Source organism: Leucoraja erinacea, chromosome 3 (assembly GCF_028641065.1).
Source record: "Leucoraja erinacea ecotype New England chromosome 3, Leri_hhj_1, whole genome shotgun sequence".
Lineage (NCBI taxonomy): Eukaryota > Metazoa > Chordata > Chondrichthyes > Rajiformes > Rajidae > Leucoraja > Leucoraja erinaceus.
In genome coordinates this window covers 52426494-52446508 of record NC_073379.1, presented here as the reverse complement: position 1 = coordinate 52446508, position 20015 = coordinate 52426494, and the positions used below count along the sequence as shown (strand labels likewise).

Here is a 20015-nt window from a genome sequence, read left to right as displayed (position 1 = left end):
GGGAAGGGTACAAAACAATTTCTGCAGCAGGTTCCCGAAGAGCACAGTGGCCTCCGTCATTCTTAAATGGAAGAACTTTGGAACTACCAGGATTCTTCATAGAGCTTGCTGCCCAGCCAAACTGAGCAATTGGTTAGGGAGGTGACCAAGAACCCAAATGTCACTCTGACAAAGCTCCAGAGTTCCTCTGTGAAGATGGGAGAACCTTCCAGAAGGACAACTGTATTTGTAGCACTCCACCAATCAGGCCTTTATGGTAGAGTGACCAAATGGAAGCCACCCCTCAGTAAAAGGCACATGACAGCCTGCTTGGAGTTTGCCAAAAGGCATGAGAATCAAGATCCTCTGGTCTGATGAAATCAAGATTGAACTCTTTGGCCTGAATGCCAAGCATCACGTCTGGAACAACTAGGCACCGCTCATCACCTGGCCAATACAATACAATACAATACAAATTTATTATCATTTGAGCCCCAGTGAGACTCAAACGAAATGTTGTTTCCACAGCCATACAAACAAAGACACTGTCTTACAGACATACACATAATTAAATTCACACAAACATCCATCACAGTGAAGCCACTGTGATGGAAGGCAAGTCTTTTCTCTCCCCTGTTCTCCGTGTCTCTCCCGATGTCCAAGCCCCAGGCGGGCGATGATGAGTGCCACGGCCATTTTAGGCCGCGCGGGGCGATTTACGGCCCCGCTCCCGGTCTGAAAGTCCAAGGTTGGAACCCCCACGGGCGATGGTGAGTCCCACGGCCATGAAGCCGTGCCGGGTGATGTACTGTCCCGGTCCGGGTTGTTCCAACCCCGTGACACCGGCTGGAGAAGTCGCGTTGCGGGAGCTCCGGGAAGCGGTCTCTCTCTCTCCCCCCGGACCCGCGAGCTCCCGATGTCACAGTCCACCGGACCTGCGGCTGCGTTGCTGGAGCCTCCGGGCCCCAGGAGTCGAGTCGCAGCAGCGAGTCACCGCCGCTCCCCACGCTCCGAGGCCGGCCACCCCCGACGATGGTGAGTCCGCAGATCCGCAGCTCCGCAGTCTCCGGGACTGGAGCCCCCGGGTCGTTCAGGTTGGAGGCTGCTCCACGGTGCTAGGCCCCAACGACAGCCGAGACCCGACAGGGAAAAAGTCGGGTCTCCCGGACAGGGAAGAGATTTAAACAGTTTCCCCCTCCCCCCCCGCCCCCCACATTTACACATTTAAAAATACTATTAAAAAACACCAAGCACTACATTTAACTAGACAAAAAATAAAAAAAAGACAGACAGGCTGTAGGGGCCGCTGCAACGGGTGAGTCGCGCCGCCAACACCATACGTACGGTGAAGCATGGTGGTGATAGCATCATGCTGTGGGGATGTTTTTCAACGGCAGGAACTGGGAGTTTAGTCCGGATAGAGGGAAAGATGAACGAAACAAAGTACAGAGAGATACTTATGTAAATGTGATATTTCAATTATTTATTTTTAATTTGCAAAAAAATTCTAAATACCTATTTTTGCTTTTTTTATAATGGGGTATTGTGTGTAGATTGATGATTAAAAAAAAAAGTGATTGAATCCATTTTAGAATAAGGCTGTAACGTAACAAAATGTGGAAAAAGTGAAGGGGTCTGAATACTTTCTGAATGCACTGTATATACTGTTGTTGGAAATCCTGAGGTTTTATGCATTATGCTATAGCTTGCAGATACATAGCAGTTTCCAAGGCATCCTATATCTTATGAATTTTAAACACCCACATTTTGTTCATTTTTTAACATATTGGAAATGATAAGCTGAGCACGTGACTTTGGAATGTGCTACACAAGTGTAATGATGTCACTGAGTTGATGAAACAATGCACCATATGCTTGAGAAGATTCTGTGTAAACAGGCCTTACAGCTTTTAAACTTTTATCGTAGAGGTGCATTGGAGAGTGCACTGGGTAGCTTGAATCTTTGTTCCTCTGAATCTGCTGTGTTGCTGATAGAAGATTTATTGAAAAAAAGTGACCGCAGCCAATAAACGCCCTTTTCCAATTCCAAGGTACACACAATAGAGTGAGAGCTATGGCAAATATTAAGTTGCCTCGAAAGGCTGAATTGGGTGATGCTCCTTGAGCACAGTTTGGATAGCCGTGTGTAAAGTTTTCAACCTCGTAAGTAGAGTAGCATTCTTTTTTTTAATTTATATGTTTGTTTCACAGGTGAACGGCCTTACAAGTGTCCACAGTGTCCTTACTCAAGTTCTCAGAAAACCCACCTGACCAGGCACATGCGTACACATTCAGGTTAGTATAATGAGTGATGAATGGGTTCAAGTGTTCACATTTCAGATGAATTAATTGAAGAAATATGTGTCCTTACAAAAATAATCAACATTTCAAGGAATGTGGGTTCAAATCTTGCCATGCAATTTTACTATTTAATTTTTTTTATCACAAAAGATCTTAAAATAGGTTGGTATCAGAAAAGGTGACGATTGAGCCATTGGTTTGCTGTAAAACCCTAACCAATACACTAATGGCCTTGCTGATTTTGGCCTCTTCTAGCACCACAGTTTCACATTAGCATTGTAGAACACTTGCACTTTGTCCACAATGGCTGTGTTGTGTTGTGCCAGGGTGTGGCACAACACAAACTGGAAAATTGAATAAAGAACTTTGTATATTCCACCTGGATGGTCTACAACCCAATAGTAAAAACATAGAATTTACCAACTTCAGGCGACCCCCCTCTGTGTGTGGGAGGTTCCCCTCTCTTTCTCTCATTCTGATCCACCACCAGTCCTTGAAATTTGATGTAGGGTCTTGACCAGAAATGCCATTAATTGCTTTCCTAAACTCGCCTCTCGACTCGCTACATTTCTCCAGCATTTTATTTTTCACTTTACATAAGCATGGTTGTGAAGTTCTATTATGACTGCCATTTGAAGTAGTCTAACATGTCATCTGTTTATATCAAAATTTCTACCAGCAGTCAACATAAGGATGGGCCATCTTCTAGAAATGTTCAACAAATGTAGTCCTGCAAATTCCTGAGTCTTAAATTTGTTTTTAACCTGAGGTTTATCAACTCTGGAAATTATTTTCAATTAAAATTTGGCTTTGTGTTTCAAATACCCAACTTAAATTATATCTCTGATGCTCAACCTTGGATTGCAAAAGTCACAAGCAATTCAACCTTAGAATAAGGTAGGTCAGGCCTCTTCTGCTATTTGATGGGCACAAATGTATAAATGTCATTGGGAACAAAAGCTTTGATTGATTTTCACTAACCCCAAATGAGTGCAGGTCATTTATCAGCAGGTTTCTGATTTGGAGTGACACCAGGTCACTGAAGCCAGACTCGGACCACTCTGCCTACACGCATCTCAGTTTCCAGTTTAAGTACCTGCATGATCACATCTGCAGATTCCTCGCCCTCTCCACTAGTCACTCTGCCTGTTTCTGCTAAAAGCTTTGTTCTTCATAAGTGGGATTGGCTAATATATGACTTCATCTACTTTATGAATTGTCTGCAACCAATACATTTCTTGACAATCTTTGAAATGTAATTTGTTGTTCTTAATTATTTATGTTGTGTTTGAACATGTATAGCAGATATCAAGCTTTTTTCTTTCTGGAATTAATCTATTTGATTTATCACTGAAAAGGGCGCATAGAGTAATTTAAGTACTTTGATGACCTCTTCTATATTTTTCAGTGTTGTTTTACATTTCTTTGGTCGGGGTTGCATATTATTAAATTTTACAGATTATTTCCACTTTTAGAATATTCGAGACCAAGTGGGACCCGTTGTGTTCCATCCCCTCAACGAGCAGTTGCGGGGGGGGGGGGGGGGGGGGGACACACACACACACACACACACACACACACACACACACACACACACACACACACACACACACACACACACACACACACACACACACACACACACACACACACACACACACACACACACACAACCCCCCTTGATATTATATTAATACTAGACTAAGTGGGACCCATTTCACACGGTAGGGCTGGTCCCCCAACGCAATATATTCCACCTCTCCACCAATTCCAATATTGGTGGCCATTGAGGGGGGACGGGCATTGTGAAATGCAAGTATGGGTGTTGTGGGCCGAAGGGACTGGTTTCCAGAGGGCTAGTATGGACATTGTGGGCCAAATGGATTTTTGGGCTGGCAGCTCAGTCACTCAGGCCTGGTAGGCTGGTGGCTCACTCAGGCCTGGTGGGCTGGCAGCTCAGTCACTCGGGGCTGGTGGGCTGGCAGTTCAGTCACTCAGGGCTGGTGGGCTGGCAGATCAGTTACTCAGGGCTGGTGGACTGGCAGTTCACTCATGGCTATTCCTCGAAATTCCATTTCAAGCAGGATGCAGGCCACTACATTCAATTTCACAGCATTTTAAGTGGAGTGCAGGCTACCACATTCAACTTCACAGCATTTCAAGTGGAGTGCAGGCCAGCACATTCAATTTCGTAGCATTTCAAGCGGAGTGTAGGCCAGCACATTCAATTTCGTAGCATTTCAAGCGGAGTGCAGGCCAGCACATTCAATTTCGTAGCATTTCAAGCGGAGTGCAGGCCACCACATTCAACTTCACAAGCGGAGTGCAGGCCACCACAATCAACTTCACAGCATTTCAAGCAGAGTGCATGCCACCAAATTGCCAAACAAGTCATTGCATTGTCATTAAGGGCTAACAAATCATTTATTGCAAGTACATTGCAGTCTCACAGCTCAGTTGATTCACAGCTTAGAATTAGAACAGTTGTGGACTCTCCCTCACGATCTTCCAGAGTGACTGACTCGCGTCTAGGCATCCGGGGCTTTATAGTCCTGCCCCCCCCCCCGAAAGGGGTGTTACCTTCCTCATGGTAATTGACAGGCGAGAGAACCAATCAGCTGATCTCAAGATTTTTTAAACACTCATAACTTTTTTTTTTTCATCGATCGGAAAATTCCCCGGGGCTACCTCAGCGGAGGAAGACTGTGAGTAAGATGCCCCAAAATCATAGCGATATTTGGTAGCGATTTTTCCTAAAATCAATATACAGCACAGACAGGAAGTGGTCAAGATGAGACTTTTAGTTATATAGATTATTCATTCGCTCCTTTTACCCCATCCTCCGCCCTATCCTCTCACACATGGCCCCCAACTCGCAAGCGCGGCTGGAGAGGGAGGGGCGGTAGAGAGGGCGAAGGCAGCGGGCAGAGGACAGCGGCATAGGATAGGGGCAGCGGGCAGAGGGGGGGCGGGGCAGAGGGAGCGGGAGGGTGGCAGAGGGAGTGGGGAGGACAGAGAGGGAGCAGGAGGGGGCAGAGAGGGAGCAGGAGGGGGGCAGAGAGGGAGCGGGGGGGACAGAGAGGGAGGGGGTTAGAGTTTGAGGGGTGGGGGGGGGAGGGCACGCGGTATCACAGGTGAGGGCTGGGTTCATGAAAGCAATACACCTCCACACCGGGCTGCGGGCTGCGGGCTGCAGCAGCAACCTCCCCACCATGTGCCGACCCGGGGCGAGTACAGAGCCCGGCTTGCTCGTTCTTTCACCGTCTTTTGAATAACCAGTGGGGCAGGCGGGAGTGGTCGAGGGTGTGATGTCACTCGCAGTGAGAAGAAGATGGCAGTCACGCAGACCCATTTTGACGTCATCAGCGAAAGACAGTCGTTTTTATTTCAAAGTTATGTCCGATTTTTTTACCATTTCCAGTAATAACTCGAGAAATAATGCACAAAAATTTAAGTTTAAGCGATATTGGACTCCAGGGGAAAAACGTCTACCGGAATATGTAAAAATGTTACCATCACCGCGTCGTTTTTTCGCGAAGATGTGATTACATACAAACAAATACACATCCAGGATCAGAGTTTTATGTATAGAGATTACGGAACTTTTAGCAATAGGCATATCAAATTTTCTCTGTAAAAATTCAAACAAGGGCAACCTTCTGTACTTCTGGAAATGATACACTTGTCGCTTTACCTCCCCTCTTGATTCCATCCAAGGACCTAAGCAGTCTTTCCAGGTGTGGCAGAGGTCCACCTGCACCTCCTCCAACCTCATCTATTGCATCCGTTGCTCTAGATTTCAACTGCTCTACATTGGTGAGACCATCGGTGTTGGTGATCGCTTTGCCCAACACCTTCGCTCAGTTTGCAATAACCAACCTGATCTCCCAGCGGCTCAGCACTTCAACTCCCCCTCCCATTCCGAATCTGACCTTTCTGTCCTGGGCCTCATATTTCACTTGGGTAGTTTACAAACCAGCGGTAGCAGCACCTCATATTTCGTTTGGGTAGTTTACTTCTCCAATTTCAGTTAGTCCTTGCTTTCTCCCTCTTTCCCCTCCCCTTCCCAGCACTCCCACAGCCCACTGTCTCCACCTCTTCCTTTCTTCTTCCCGACCACACCACCCCCACATCAGTCTGAAGAAGGGTCTTGACCCGAAACGTCACCTATTCCTTCGCTCCATAGATGCTGCCTCACCCGCTGAGTTTCTCCAGCATTTATATCTACCTTCGTACTTCCAGAAATGGTGTGTTCAGCTCTTAACTCAGACAATTTTTCTTCTGCATTTCAGGAAATACAAATTTACGTATTCATTATTAGTAAGCTAGTGGATTCAGTTTGATTAACCAAAGAGCAGCTGAACCATAAGAAAACAAGCAGATTCAAATGTCAATCCCTATCTCTGCTGTTGGTTGATCTCAGCAGGGCTGACATTAGGAATGGCACGAATAATTTTGATCCTGCAGTGTTAGGAGTGGAAATATCAGCCTGTAAACAGCAGCCGAAATGGCCTGTCCCACTTTCACGACCTAGTTCACAACCTTTATTGCTCGTGGACATGTTTCATCATGCTAGAAAAACGCCCCGACCTACTTGATGCCACAAGTACCTACGACTAGCATCACGGCCTGCTACGACGTACCTACGATCTCCTACAACCACCTTTGACCTCGTGACGACCATGCTGAGAGTACGAGTCAAGGGCAAACTCAGCAGAGGTTGTGAATTAGGTCGTGAAAGTGGGACAGGCCTTTCACTAAGTCACGATAAATATTGCTGGCAAGTGTGGAACTCCAAGACACAAACATCTTCAAATTATAATATTAGGAATACGTTAAATTCCCGACATAAAACTAACCTTTGGCTGTCGCTTGGAAATTGATTGAAGCTGCCATTAAGAGAACTGCTTTTTGATTTCCTCCAAGCAACAGGCACTCTTTTGTTCTTGGAAGTTCTAGAAAGTTCCAGTACCTGCAATGAATATTGAATTGCTTTGCCTTAGGATTCCAGGGTGATTTTCATGCATAAGCTATAGTCAGAACTTTTATCCCTGAGTGGAAATGTCAAAGATGAGAGGGCATAGCTTTGCGATGAGAGGGTAAAGTAAAAGTAAAATACTTGCCCCCAAGTGATGTGTGGCATGGAGTATGGTGGCCTTGAACGTGCTGCCAGGAATGATGTCGGAAACCGATATAATAATGTTGTTTAGGTCATAAGGTCGCAAGTAATAGGAGCAGTATTAGACCATTCGATCAATCAAGTCCACTCTGCCATTCAATCATGGCTGATCTCTCTCTCTCTCTCTCTTAACCCTATTCCTTTGCCTTCTCCCCATTACCCCTGACACCCGTACTAATCAAGAATCTATCTATCTCTGCCTTAAAGATATCCATTGACTTGGCCTCCACAGCCTTCTGTGGCAAAGAATTCCACAGATTCGCCACCCACTGACTAAAGAAATTTGTCCTTGTTTCCTTCCTGAAGGAATGTCCTTTAATTCTGAGGCTACGACTTCTGGTCCTAGACTCTTCCACTAGTGGAAACGTCGTCCCCCATCCACTCTATCCAAGTCTTGCACTATTCGGTAAGTTTCAATGAGGTGTCCCCCCGCCCCCCGATCCTTCTAAACTTCAGCGGGTCCAGTGCCATCAAACGCTCATCGTATGTTAACCCACTCATTCCGGGGATCATTCTTGTAAACCTCTTTTGGACCCTCTCCAGATCCAGCACATCCTTTCTCAGATATGGTGCCCAAAATTACTCATCATACTCCAAATGCAGCCTGACCAGCGCCTTAAAGAGCCTCTCAGCATTATGTCCCTGTTTTTGTATTCTCACTGTCGTGAAATAAATGCTAACATTGCATTTGCAATGCCAAAATAGGCTTTTAGATAGGTAAATTGATATGCAGGGAATGGAGAAATAAGGGCATGTGGAGATTACCTGAGCATCATGCTCGGTATGCATTGTGGGTCGATGAGCCAGTTCCCATACTGTTTTATGTTCTATATTTAAAATATAGGAAGTATTAAGTCCAGTTCTGGAAAAACTAATCTAAAATGAGACTGAGTCCAATTGTATCAGTTCATCCTATACCAAAATACTCTTTTTATCAGTCATTTGGAGTTTCTGACTGTTGCTCAGATCACTGGTTACACGGAGGAACTTAAGATGTGAATCTTGTTTTGAGAATGAAAGTTTCTTTACACATCAGTAATTTGCATTTGGGCTCTGGAGCAAGGGACATTAAAATAGTACCAATGCATCGTTCAGAAATAGCTATTGATATCAAGCTATCCATCTAGATCTTGTATGATTAGAATGTACTGTCTACTTAGGGACATAAGAAATAAAAGGAGGACATGTGGTCATTTATGCAAGCTCTACCATTCAGTGCTGATCTTAACCTCAGCTCCACTTTACAGCATCATTCTTGCATCTACTTTGACAAGCCCTGTCAGGATTATCTACTTTAGGATGAGATCACAACTCATTTTGTCTCTACTTGAAAGCATTTTGCTGCTTTTTTCAACTCTCCTCATAGACCAACACCAATTTTGGTGTTAACATCAATTCAGATGTATGTATATTTTAAAAATCAATTTTGTGAACCTTTGTTATATTCCCAATTATACATGTATATCCTTTCTTAGGTAGGGAAACCAGATCTGTACACAATATTCCATGTGTATACTCACCAGGGCCCAGAAGGCTGTGGAGGCCAAGTCGATGGATATTTTCATTTTTTGCTCTTATACTGTAATGCATTTATAGTTAAAGATCAACATGTTATTTGCATCCTAATTGCATTCTCAGGGCTGTATGAGATGGATCGATTGATTGAATGTTGCAGCATGGAAACAGGCCCCTCAATCCACTGAGTACTTGCCACCATTGATCACCTGTTCACACTAGTTCTATGTTATTGCACTTTTACATCCACTCCATAAACACAAGAATCATTCTTCATTCCTCGTGGACAACTTTCAGATGGAATCAAACATTGCACAATCATCAACAAACATCCCCATTTTTGACAATGATAAAAGGAATTCATGAAGCAGCTGAACATTATTGGGTTTACAATACTGCCCCGAGGAATTCGAGTGGAGATGCCTTGGGGATTGGATGTTTAATGTAAAAAATCAGGGCCATCTTTAATTTTGCGAAGTATGATTGCAGCTGCACACTTTGACTTCAGTTTTACTAGTGTTACAGTGACAGTCTGGCTGCATCCCTGGGTCTGGGGAAATTGTGATATCCTGTCATGTATTATTATTATAAGAAAAAGTTTGAATTGCTGAGTTCCAGCTAAGCTTCTCCAACAGCTTGTGTTTTGCTCTGGATGTCAGCATCTGCATATCCATATTTATAACTAACCCAAAGCGTCACCTATTCCTTTTCTCCAGATATGCTGCCTGAATCGCTGAGTTACTCCAGCATTTTGTGTCAATCTGCGGTGTAAACCAGCATCTGCAGTTCCTTCCTCCACATTATTTCTGTTCAACTTGCTTCACAATACATGCCTAGAATTGCCAGATTTTACAAAGATTAATCGAGTATTTAGAACTTGCAGATCTAATGTCTAAACTTGCAAACTTTTCTATTACTATATCAACTATGTGGGCAGCATTTGTTGTAGTCATGGTTATTATTTGCAGAGCTATGTGACTCTATGATTTTGAACCCAATCCAGGTTAAGACACTACTTTAGTGCACCAGTTTACTAGGTAACCAGGCTTTTGTTTATTCTATATGTGCTGGTTTGATAGCAGTCTGGCAGTACAATCTTTAATGAAAAACCTTTAATAACAATGATTATCCTGAATGCATGCACCAGCTTATATTTTAGGTCAGTCTGTAACTGCATGCTGCTGGCATCTGTGGATTGGCCATGATGTAGTCGGAATTGATAAGTAGTAGCCTGAATGGTTAATGAATTAACATATTATAAGGAACTGACTGGTTAAAGTATAAATATCACCAGAAATGTAACTTTTAAACGAGTGATCTATGCCTCAGCGTGCTTTAGGATGATTATGGTTTAACTGCAGAATACACAATGCACCATTTGTTCCGGGTGACGATGAATCAACTTTTTGACTTAAAAACTGAGATATTCTTTTCCCATCAACATATCTGACCGATTTGAAGTCCACTTTTAGGGGAATTTGATAAGTGAACAGATTAGCTGAAAGAAAATGACGGATAAAATGTATTACAGTACTTTTTCCATTACATGTCCGCTATAAGATGCAAATGCAGAGATTTAATATAATATTTTTAATATAAAATATTATTTAAGTGTATTGAGAGAATGCCAATACAAAGCTTCACCAGATACTTCAGTTCATGACTTTCTTGAACCCAAATATTTGAATCGGTTTCATGTTAAATTACTGTTTATTGCAATATATGAGCTAGATTGTTTTTGCGAGATAAAGATTCTAAATGGAGTGTAAAATGACTGACGGCCTACACTTGGTTAATGTTTCCTACAGTATTGGGCCAGGTAATGATTGCTTTTGGTGAGTTTTATCTTTTCTTCTGTTGTGATTGTTTCTGAAAAGTGCAGTTCTGCTACCATTTTACCACATGTTAATTTCCATTTTTTCTACAATGCCTTCACTGGACCAGATGGTTTTTGAACTGTTCTAATCTGGCAAGTATTTTCTTACGGGTTAGTATTGGTAGGTATTAACATTTAGTTTTCAATAATAGTTTCCAGCATGCTATCTTTTTGTTTTATAGTTGGATTTTTCAGACATTTTTATAAAATTGATCCAAGTTATGATACTGAATTAGTTACTTCAAACCATACTGCCTGCCCCTAACCTATATCTTCCTATTCCAATTCAGTTGTTCTGCCTATTTCTGGGGGATACTCATTGATTTAGGGCCAGGAGTATGACCTGGTTGTCACTATGGGCATCTTGGTCACTATTATGACCAAGCTCAGTAAAATACAACTGAAAATAGTAGGTGCATGTTATTATTATGTGTGGTAGTACACTATTTGTACATCTATGTGTATAGCATTTCATTTTTCCCTTCAGTGGCCTCTTACGAGTTTTTAGTATTCACGTTTTTTACCATTGTCCTCAGAGTGTAGATTCTTGGTATTATGGTCTGATGTTGGGGGGAAAATACATTTAAAAAAATGTCCAAGGCATTTCAGGTGAATTGGAAGAAAGGTTTAAAGATAATGACTAAATCATAATTTATTTTTACAAGTGTAAAGTTACTTAAAAATATAGAGATGCTGCAGTAAAGAATCAGTAAGATGATCTAAACATCAAAATGTATGTGATTGCTTAAAATCATTCCAGGCAGTTCACTGAAGTTCCAAAGTTTGGAATTCTGATAACAATGTTAACTTTCATGCACTTCCTATAATTGTAATAAAAATTACTGAAAGGCCTATATATTTCACAAATTAAATGTATTATAAACAAATAAAATATATTAAAAACTGGATAAATTAGTTTATTCTCTCAGCAGCTGTTATTTGGATTAAATATATTGAGTACAACAGACTAATTCAGTGATCATCAGGGAATACTTTTGTATGATGCACTGTTCAGAACAAACTAAGGGTTTCATTTCATTTATTTCAACAGGTGAGAAGCCATTTAAATGTGATCAGTGCAACTATGTAGCATCAAATCAGCACGAGGTGACAAGACATGCGAGACAAGTTCATAATGGTCCCAAACCATTAACATGTCCTCATTGTGAGTACAGAACAGCTGATCGCAGCAACTTCAAAAAGCACGTTGAACTCCATGTGAATCCACGCCAGTTTCTGTGCCCGGTCTGTAAGTATGCAGCTTCCAAGAAATGCAACTTGCAGTATCACATAAAGTCCAAGCATCTAAATTGCAGTGATATTACCATGGATGTGTCAAAGGTGAAGTTGCGTAAGAAACGACTTGAATTGGATGTTTTTCCTGCTAAAACTGGCAAGAAAACGTCAGACAAGTTGCAACTGAAAAGAGCTGAGAATCTGGATAAAAAGGGCACTACCAAGGTGGAGAAAACTACAGCTGTATCAAAGGAACATAGTTTGGGCACCATCAAATCAAAAATGAAGACCCGAGATCATAAACTTTTCAGACAGAAGCATCTATCAAAAAGGGATACTGATACAGAAAAAGCAAGGAAAACCAAGAGCACCAAACGGAAGAGATGCTTAACAGTAGAGGGATCTTTGCAACAGGAGTCTGCAGATGAAACCCCTGTAGAAGCAAAAATAAAGAAAACAGGGAAAACTAAAGAGGTCATTGAACGTGAAACACAGAGAAGCAAAATCAAATTGGACAATATGTCGCACAGGAAAAGTTTTAAATGTAAACGAATTAAGAAGAAAAACAAAAATCATAGAAAGGTTGGTGAACATACTACTGGTGACAGTGCAGTTAAATGTAAGAAATCTGATCAGTCGGAACAGCAACCAATTGTGCCTAAAAAGAAAAAAGATTGTTCCAAAAATTCTGCATGTTGTGACCATAGTAACGTTGAAGATACACACACGAGCGAACCCCAGAAATCAGAACCATCCTGCGATAAAGCAATAAATAAAACTCTACTTGGTATTGTCATTGAACAAAATGAGAATTCTGTGAATGTGCACTCTGCAGAAAATACCAGCAAAATTGTTCAAAAGATTATAAAAGACCCTAAATCCCCTTCTGCCCCAGAATCGGAGGAATCAGAGGAAACATTAACAGTCAAGGAAACACCTATTGCCTCAGTATGTTCCACGGAAGTTTTTGCTGATAGTTCTGGACAAGGAGAAGGTGCTGATCAAGAAGGTTCCATTCAGGTGATCAGCATTGAGCTTGCTTTTGAACTTACCAACTCAAACAATTCAACTAAAGACCAAGATGGCATTACATACCAGGAGAAGGGCCAGGATGACATTGGTAATCAGATGGAAGTTGATGATGACATAAATAAGCAGATGGACATCCAGGATGATCAGAGCAAGTTGCAAAATAATGTCAACAAGGTTCCAGGTGCATTGGGTAACCAGAATAAACAGCAGGATTGTACAAAGGAGATACAAAATGGCCAGCCGAACCAGGACCAGCTCCAGGATGATGGTGACAAGGTTGAGAAAAACAAGCAAGAACAGAACAAAAAACCGAACAAGGATGAAATTATGGAAATAGATGAAGACGAAGGCATTCATAGCCATGAAGGAAGTGAAATCAGTGAAGATTCAGAAGGGAGTGATGACTCTGGTCTGAATGGTGCAAAGCCTACTCCAGACGACAAAATGAACAAGAGGACACCAGGACATTCAGAAAGTATGAATGATGTTCCTGGGAGTTTTGTTTGCATATTCTGTGATCGTATATTCGGAATGAAAGGAGAATTTACCAAGCATCTTAATCGACACCTGGTAAATGTATACTATCTGGAGGAAGCAGCAAAAAGCCAGGAATAAATGCAGTCCCAAGATGTGGCAAGTTTGCCCTAGAATATTAATCATAGCTGTTACAAAATATTCAAATCACTCTAAAGTGACTTTGGATTTTTTTTTTTAACATTTCCTTTACTGAACTTTTTGTTGCTAACTGCATGTATTTTCTGCTTTTTCAAATTTCTTGCTCATAATTCAGATAGTACAAAAGCATTTATCTATAATAGCAAAATGTTTTAATTGTGCTTTGTACCAGTTTAATCAACCACTGATTTTGATTTTTCATTGCACTATTAGTACTGAAATAGTTTCATTTAATCTGATTCATACGTTCTGTTTTGTCCCTTTGTAAATACGTGGTAACACTGGACATCAACATTTTGTTCTGTTTTTACATGATTTTGGGTTAAAGCTGATCTACAATAATGACTATGGTTGGTCATAATTTGAAAACTCAAGATAGTGGTCAAAGAAATTAGACTCAATTATTTGATTTGGATATCTCATAGTAAGTTAAAATAATGCCTTTTACCAGGCAGTCTTGCATTTCAAGGCCATTTGTGTGCAATTTGGATTTAAATCTTGATGCACAATGTGTGGAATTAGTCCATTTCATAATTTTGCATTTTAGGCACTCTTTCATTAAAATTAGCTATTACCTTTATAAATCATAACTTGCATCTTAAATTGACAGCACAGTATTTTCTGATAATAAGTTAAACTTTTCTGCATTTTATTCAAATCACAGGAGAGAGCACTTTGCAAGATGATACCAGATCTCAAGTAACTAATGTCATGATACTTAGGATTTTGTAGCAAACAGTTCTTGGTAGCCTCACAAAAAAAAGATCCAATATGGTGCTTATAAAATTGCACAAAATAAGTAATCAACTATGCAATATAATTAATTAGTAATGGTTTTATATATAGAAATGTTTTTTTTTCTGTATCATGTATTTATATTTGTGTGTTTAAACAACCGTTTGGGACTTGACTATTAACCAACCCACTGCAGCAAACTGATTGGGAGTAATGCTGGGTAAATGCTAAATTATTTTCCATTTGTATTGGATATTATTTCTCTAGTTTTTAAAAGGTAAATGTCAAGCATCCCAAATAAGTGGAGGTATAAAAATCCCGGCCCGGTATCCTTTTCAGTTGGAACTGTTACTGGGATACAGTCTTGCCAGTATTCAGTGTCTAGCATGCATAATACTTGGCAATCTGGAGTTCCTGTGGGCATGTGTAAATGACATATAAATGGATCTGATTTGATCCCAATTTGTTTCTGACTAGTGCACCCTGTATAATGATGAGAACTTATTGCAGTCTTGATTCTGCATTCAGATGCTGCACCCCTGAACACAGAGCATTGTTAGTTATTGGAATGAAACTGAAAGATTTAATCACCTCAGATTGACTTAGATAGTGAGTTGGTATGGCCAAAGAATATAAATAACTGTGATTTTCATTTGTGTTTTTCTCCTGAATTAATATGTTATGTTCAGTATGTTGTTTGGAGTAGCCACTTTGATTGACGAATATGGGAAATAATTTAAGTACTGAATAGCATTTTCTTTGCTTTGACAATCATGTTGAAAAAGTCATGTATATCTGTGATTAAATTAAAACATGTTTATATAGATTTTTAACTGCAATTTGCTTATTTTATGGTTTGCATTATTCATACATAGGTTTTGCAGTCATTCAATTAAATTGTAGTAAACAGTTAAAGGAGTTAAAAAATCTGTAATAATACAGCTTGAATATTGAATACTGTAAGAGGTCTGGAGATTTGGCTCATGCAAATGTGAAACATGCTTGGACTTTTTAGATCTAGAATATTTTAATGCATGGTTTAATGTAATCCTCGGTACTAAAATGCTTAATTACTATATCTGTTTTCCTGCATTTCCTGTAATAAGTAGTACCCATTCAATTATGATAAAATACATTGTTTTAATTTAATTTAAAAATTCAGACTTTGCTGAGTGATAGAAAACTTGTGTCCTGCTTGTTAAGATCTGACCAATCTCCAGAAAGGCCCTAGATTAGTTAGTTTGTTCTGATTTACTTTATATCTACTTTCAACTTTTTTCTCTGCAAACTAGTATCACATAGCAGAAGGAATAAAGATAATTAAACTTAGCTGTTTCTATCTGGTTTGACATGCACTGATAGTGTTTCTTAGTGAGACCAGTAACTACTGCAGCTACCAGAAAGGTGGAAAATGCTTGGACCTCTTGGATCTAGAATATTTTAATGCATGGTTTAATGTGTGCATTGGGTTGTCTGGGTGCAGCAAACATTGGAAAATCAAGTTGGGGTGAGGCACAAGTGAAGTAATCCTTCTCTTTTTTTCTGATATCTGTTGCATCCAAAAGTAGATTCCAATTAATCACTGAATGTAAATTTTACTTGTCAACTGAATACAAGACGGAGGTGCCAGTGAAAGTCTTGTAACTGTGGATAGATCTTCCTCAGCAATAAAATCTCATCAATAACAGACATTAGTATACCATAACTAATTTTAGTTTTCTGATTGAAACATCAGTCTCCTAATTTATTAATCATATTGCACCTTAATGTTTCTTCATAGATTCATTTTAAGTTTTAATTTGCAGTTACTTAACAAGCATAGGATTCAAGCAATTTTGCAATGTCATTTGAATTGCAGAACCTTTTTTTAAAAGCTGCATGTGTAAAATTGACTGCATTTTTGAATGTGAAGTTAAAATGTTAATTCTTAAAATTCCAATTCTTAATATATTAAATAACACAATTTGCAAACAAATTATTCTGTTCCATCTACAGTAGAAGCTCCTGTGGGTTTAGCAGGTTGCTTGTCATTGTTTGAACCATTAGAAACATCAAATTTTACAGCACAAACTGTGTTGCATTCCATCATATCACTGTTGGCTCTTGAAAACTGTTTAATTTATCACCATCCCACGTAACCTCTCTCCTAAGTCTGCAAATGTTTCCTTTCAAGTAAAGATTTCATTCACTTTTGAAAATTGTCATTGAATTTGTTTCCAGTACACTTTCAGGCAGTGCGTTGCCAATCACAACTTGCTGATCTAAAAAAAAAAAAATTTCCCCTGATTCCTTTATTAGTTATTTTATGGCTGTGTCCACTGATGACCAATTCTCCTTTTAATGGAAAATATTTCTTCCTTTTGATTCCATCAATATTTCTCCACCAAAACACGTTAGAGTACACCACCTTTATTTGGGTGGGCCATAGTCATTGGAACCTGATCTGATTTCTAAGTTTGTTAGTGACAACATTTTTGCAAAAGCTTATCAAAATCATTTCATTCCCTCCAGGAATGACCTGCAGTATTGCAATGTGAACCCATCTTGTAACTATTCCCCTAAATTTGCTCACGTTCCTTTTTTTTTATACAATGCCATTTCATTGGTGAGCTGGCTGTCACTAAAGTCCCTCAAGAGAGCCTGTAAATTGTATGAGGGAGATCAGCATAGCAGTCTAATTGCTGCGTTCATTTAAAACAATGTATGGTGGAACAAGTGACTACTTTTTTCCTTTTGTGGTAATTTATCCAGTAACAGGAGAATAGGCTGAGTGCTCAAATTAAATTAAATCTGATGGAATAACAATAGCTAATGGTCCTTGAACTCTAACTTCAGGAATAATATTAATGGAGCATGCTTTGCTGCGATTTCCCTGATAGTTTCCCGATGACTGATTCTCTGGTTAATGGAAAGTATTATTTCCAATCAGTTTCACTTAAATGAGTAGATGGTGATTCCAACCTACATTTAATTCTCCACATTCGGAGCTTTGAGTTCCTTGCTCGATGAAGGGTAATGCATGTTAATCCTCATTATTCTCTAATGCCAAAATAATTAGTTATAGAGCTATACTGCACAGATATGGACACTTTGGCCCATCATGTCAAGGCTGACTATGATGCTCATTATCCATATTCCATTTCCCTGTACTAGGCTGGTTACTCTTTTCCTATCCAATGGCCTGTCTAAAAGTAATTTTATCTGCCTCTACCATGTTTTCTGGCAGCTTGCTTCAGATAGTTGCCATCCTTTGTGTGGGTGAAATTAACTTGTTCCTCAGATCTCTTGCATTTCTGCCATCTATAATTTTTGATTGACAATTGACTACTTTTTTAGAACTTCTAACTAAGAATTGTACTTTTGGTTTCATCCCATTATAAGTAAATTGTAGCCACATAGGGCAAATAGACATTTTGACTTTTATCAACATTGGACTAGTAGACTTAAGAGTTTCTATTGTTTGGCAGACAAGAGAGACATTATTGTTCAGTGAAGGCAGAAGGATTGCAATTACATAAGATGTTAAAAGAATAATTAACAAAAATGTGAGTCATTATCTTTTCAAAATGTAATTCTTCATTCTTGGGATATAGACGTTGCTCACATGGCCAATGTAAATGCCCCTCCTTTCTTCCCTCCTTTGAGAAACTGAGAGTGAACCACCTTGAACCACTGCAATGTGGTGTTGAAGATAGTCTTGTAATGCAGATTAATTAGATGTCAGAACATCTTGAACAGTTTTGCCTCATAAATCTGGTTTAGAGTGTAGTGCAACAAAGTTGTAAAGTAAGATAGACACCAAGCTGGAGTAACTCAGTGGGACAGGCAGCATCTCTGGAGAGAGAATGAGTGATGTTTCGGGTCGAGACCCTTCTTCAGAGTTGTAAAGTAGTTGGAAATGAGGTGAAGTATGCTGCAAAGCTATCGTAAAGGTTGGTAGACACAAAATGCTGGAATAACTCAACGGGACAGGCAGCATTTCTGGAGAGACGTTTCAGGTCGAAACCCTTCTTCAGACTCGGAAAGATAGCATCTATGGAGCGAAGGAAATAGGCAACGTTTCGGCCCGAAACATTGCCTATTTCTTTCGCTCCATAGATGCTGCCTCACCCGCTAAGTTTCTCCAGCGTTTTTGTCTACCTTCGATTTTCCAGAAACTGCAGTTCCTTCTTAAACATTCAGACTCGGAAAGGTTAGTTAGCTAACAAGCAGACAGGAACACTACAGAGGATCAGTCGGTTAATATTTGGCATTGAATAACTTATTTAGATAATTTCCAAATGACAGGTGTACTAATGCTCTGGCATTTTTACAAATTTTCACTCGAAAGGACCTCTCGCAGCATGATTAACACTTTGCCCCGTACAAAAGCACTTCTATTAGTGTTGGCTTAAAATTAAAAATAAGTAATTCAGAGTTGCTTTACACCATTTATCTGTGCAATACTTCTGGGTTTTTTTTCTGTTGATACCAAAGTTTGGAAAAGTAATCTACTGTACTTTGTTTTCAGATTATTAAATTTAATTTTGATTTCAAGGATAAACATTTATCAAAGAAAATGACTGACAGTTATGTTGGACACAAAACTTCCATTGTTTTAGTACGAGGACTATGTATAAAAGGATATTTTTCACAACATTTTTGCGTTTTTGTTAACTAATATTTAAAAAACTAATCTGTGTAACTTTCTAAAAGGCTTAGTATTTAGCAAAAGTTTTGCTGCATTAAAGATTTGTAAGCTGAACTGTGTGTGCTATTCATTTAGATTACTGTATTTTTCATGTTATCTTTTTATTGTAGACCAGTGCAGTATTTGACACAAACTTGTGTTCAACAAGATTCAAAAAGCCTTTGCTATACATTGCTTGCAGCCCAAAGAGAATATTGCAGAATCACTGAACATTAACCCTGAGGCAGCACAGTGATGCAGCTAATAAAGCTGCTGCCTCACAGCTCTAGCAACCAGGGTTCTGTCCTCACCTCCAGTGCTGTATGCATGTTCTGCCTATAACAGCATGTGATTCCACCAGGTGCCCTGGTTTCTTTCCATATCCCAAAAATGTGCAGACCACTGCTTGATGGTTGTCACTGAATCAATGGACCAAAGGGGTTGTTTCTATGCTGTATCAGTCTATTCTATAACTCAGTCCTCTCTTCATACTACACTGTTTTCTCAGTTGAGTAACGGAAGAGAGATAGATCATTTTTTGTAAGGGAATTGATACTTTATTGATGATAATGATAATATTTAAAAGTAATAGAACATGGTGTTTGGAGTCCCATTGGAAGTAAACTAGCTTTCCCAAAACAATCCTGCCTAACAGAAAAGGCAGATTGATTATATCAAATTGCATAATTCAATGGCGTGGAATTTAATCCTTAAAATTCAGATTTTTTGTGCAACGATTGATTCATTTTAGTTTTTGTTTCAAAGCAAGAATATTTTACAACCTCTTGATAATTCATTGTTCTGAAGTGAAATGTAGT

General features: G+C 39.8%; 1 protein-coding gene across 1 annotated transcript in view; it reads left to right on the top strand.

Moving 5' to 3' along the window:
• The window catches only part of rest (RE1-silencing transcription factor), a 37179-nt gene extending 17907 nt beyond the window's left edge, over nucleotides 1–19272 (top strand). Inside the window, exons 3-4 of the mRNA XM_055632666.1 lie at nucleotides 2191–2274; nucleotides 11902–19272. Of these exons, the coding sequence (XP_055488641.1) occupies nucleotides 2191–2274; nucleotides 11902–13733 (1916 nt within the window). The 3' untranslated portion in view covers nucleotides 13734–19272. The remainder of the gene's footprint in view (nucleotides 1–2190; nucleotides 2275–11901) is intronic.
• The last annotated feature ends 743 nt before the right edge of the window (nucleotides 19273–20015 follow it).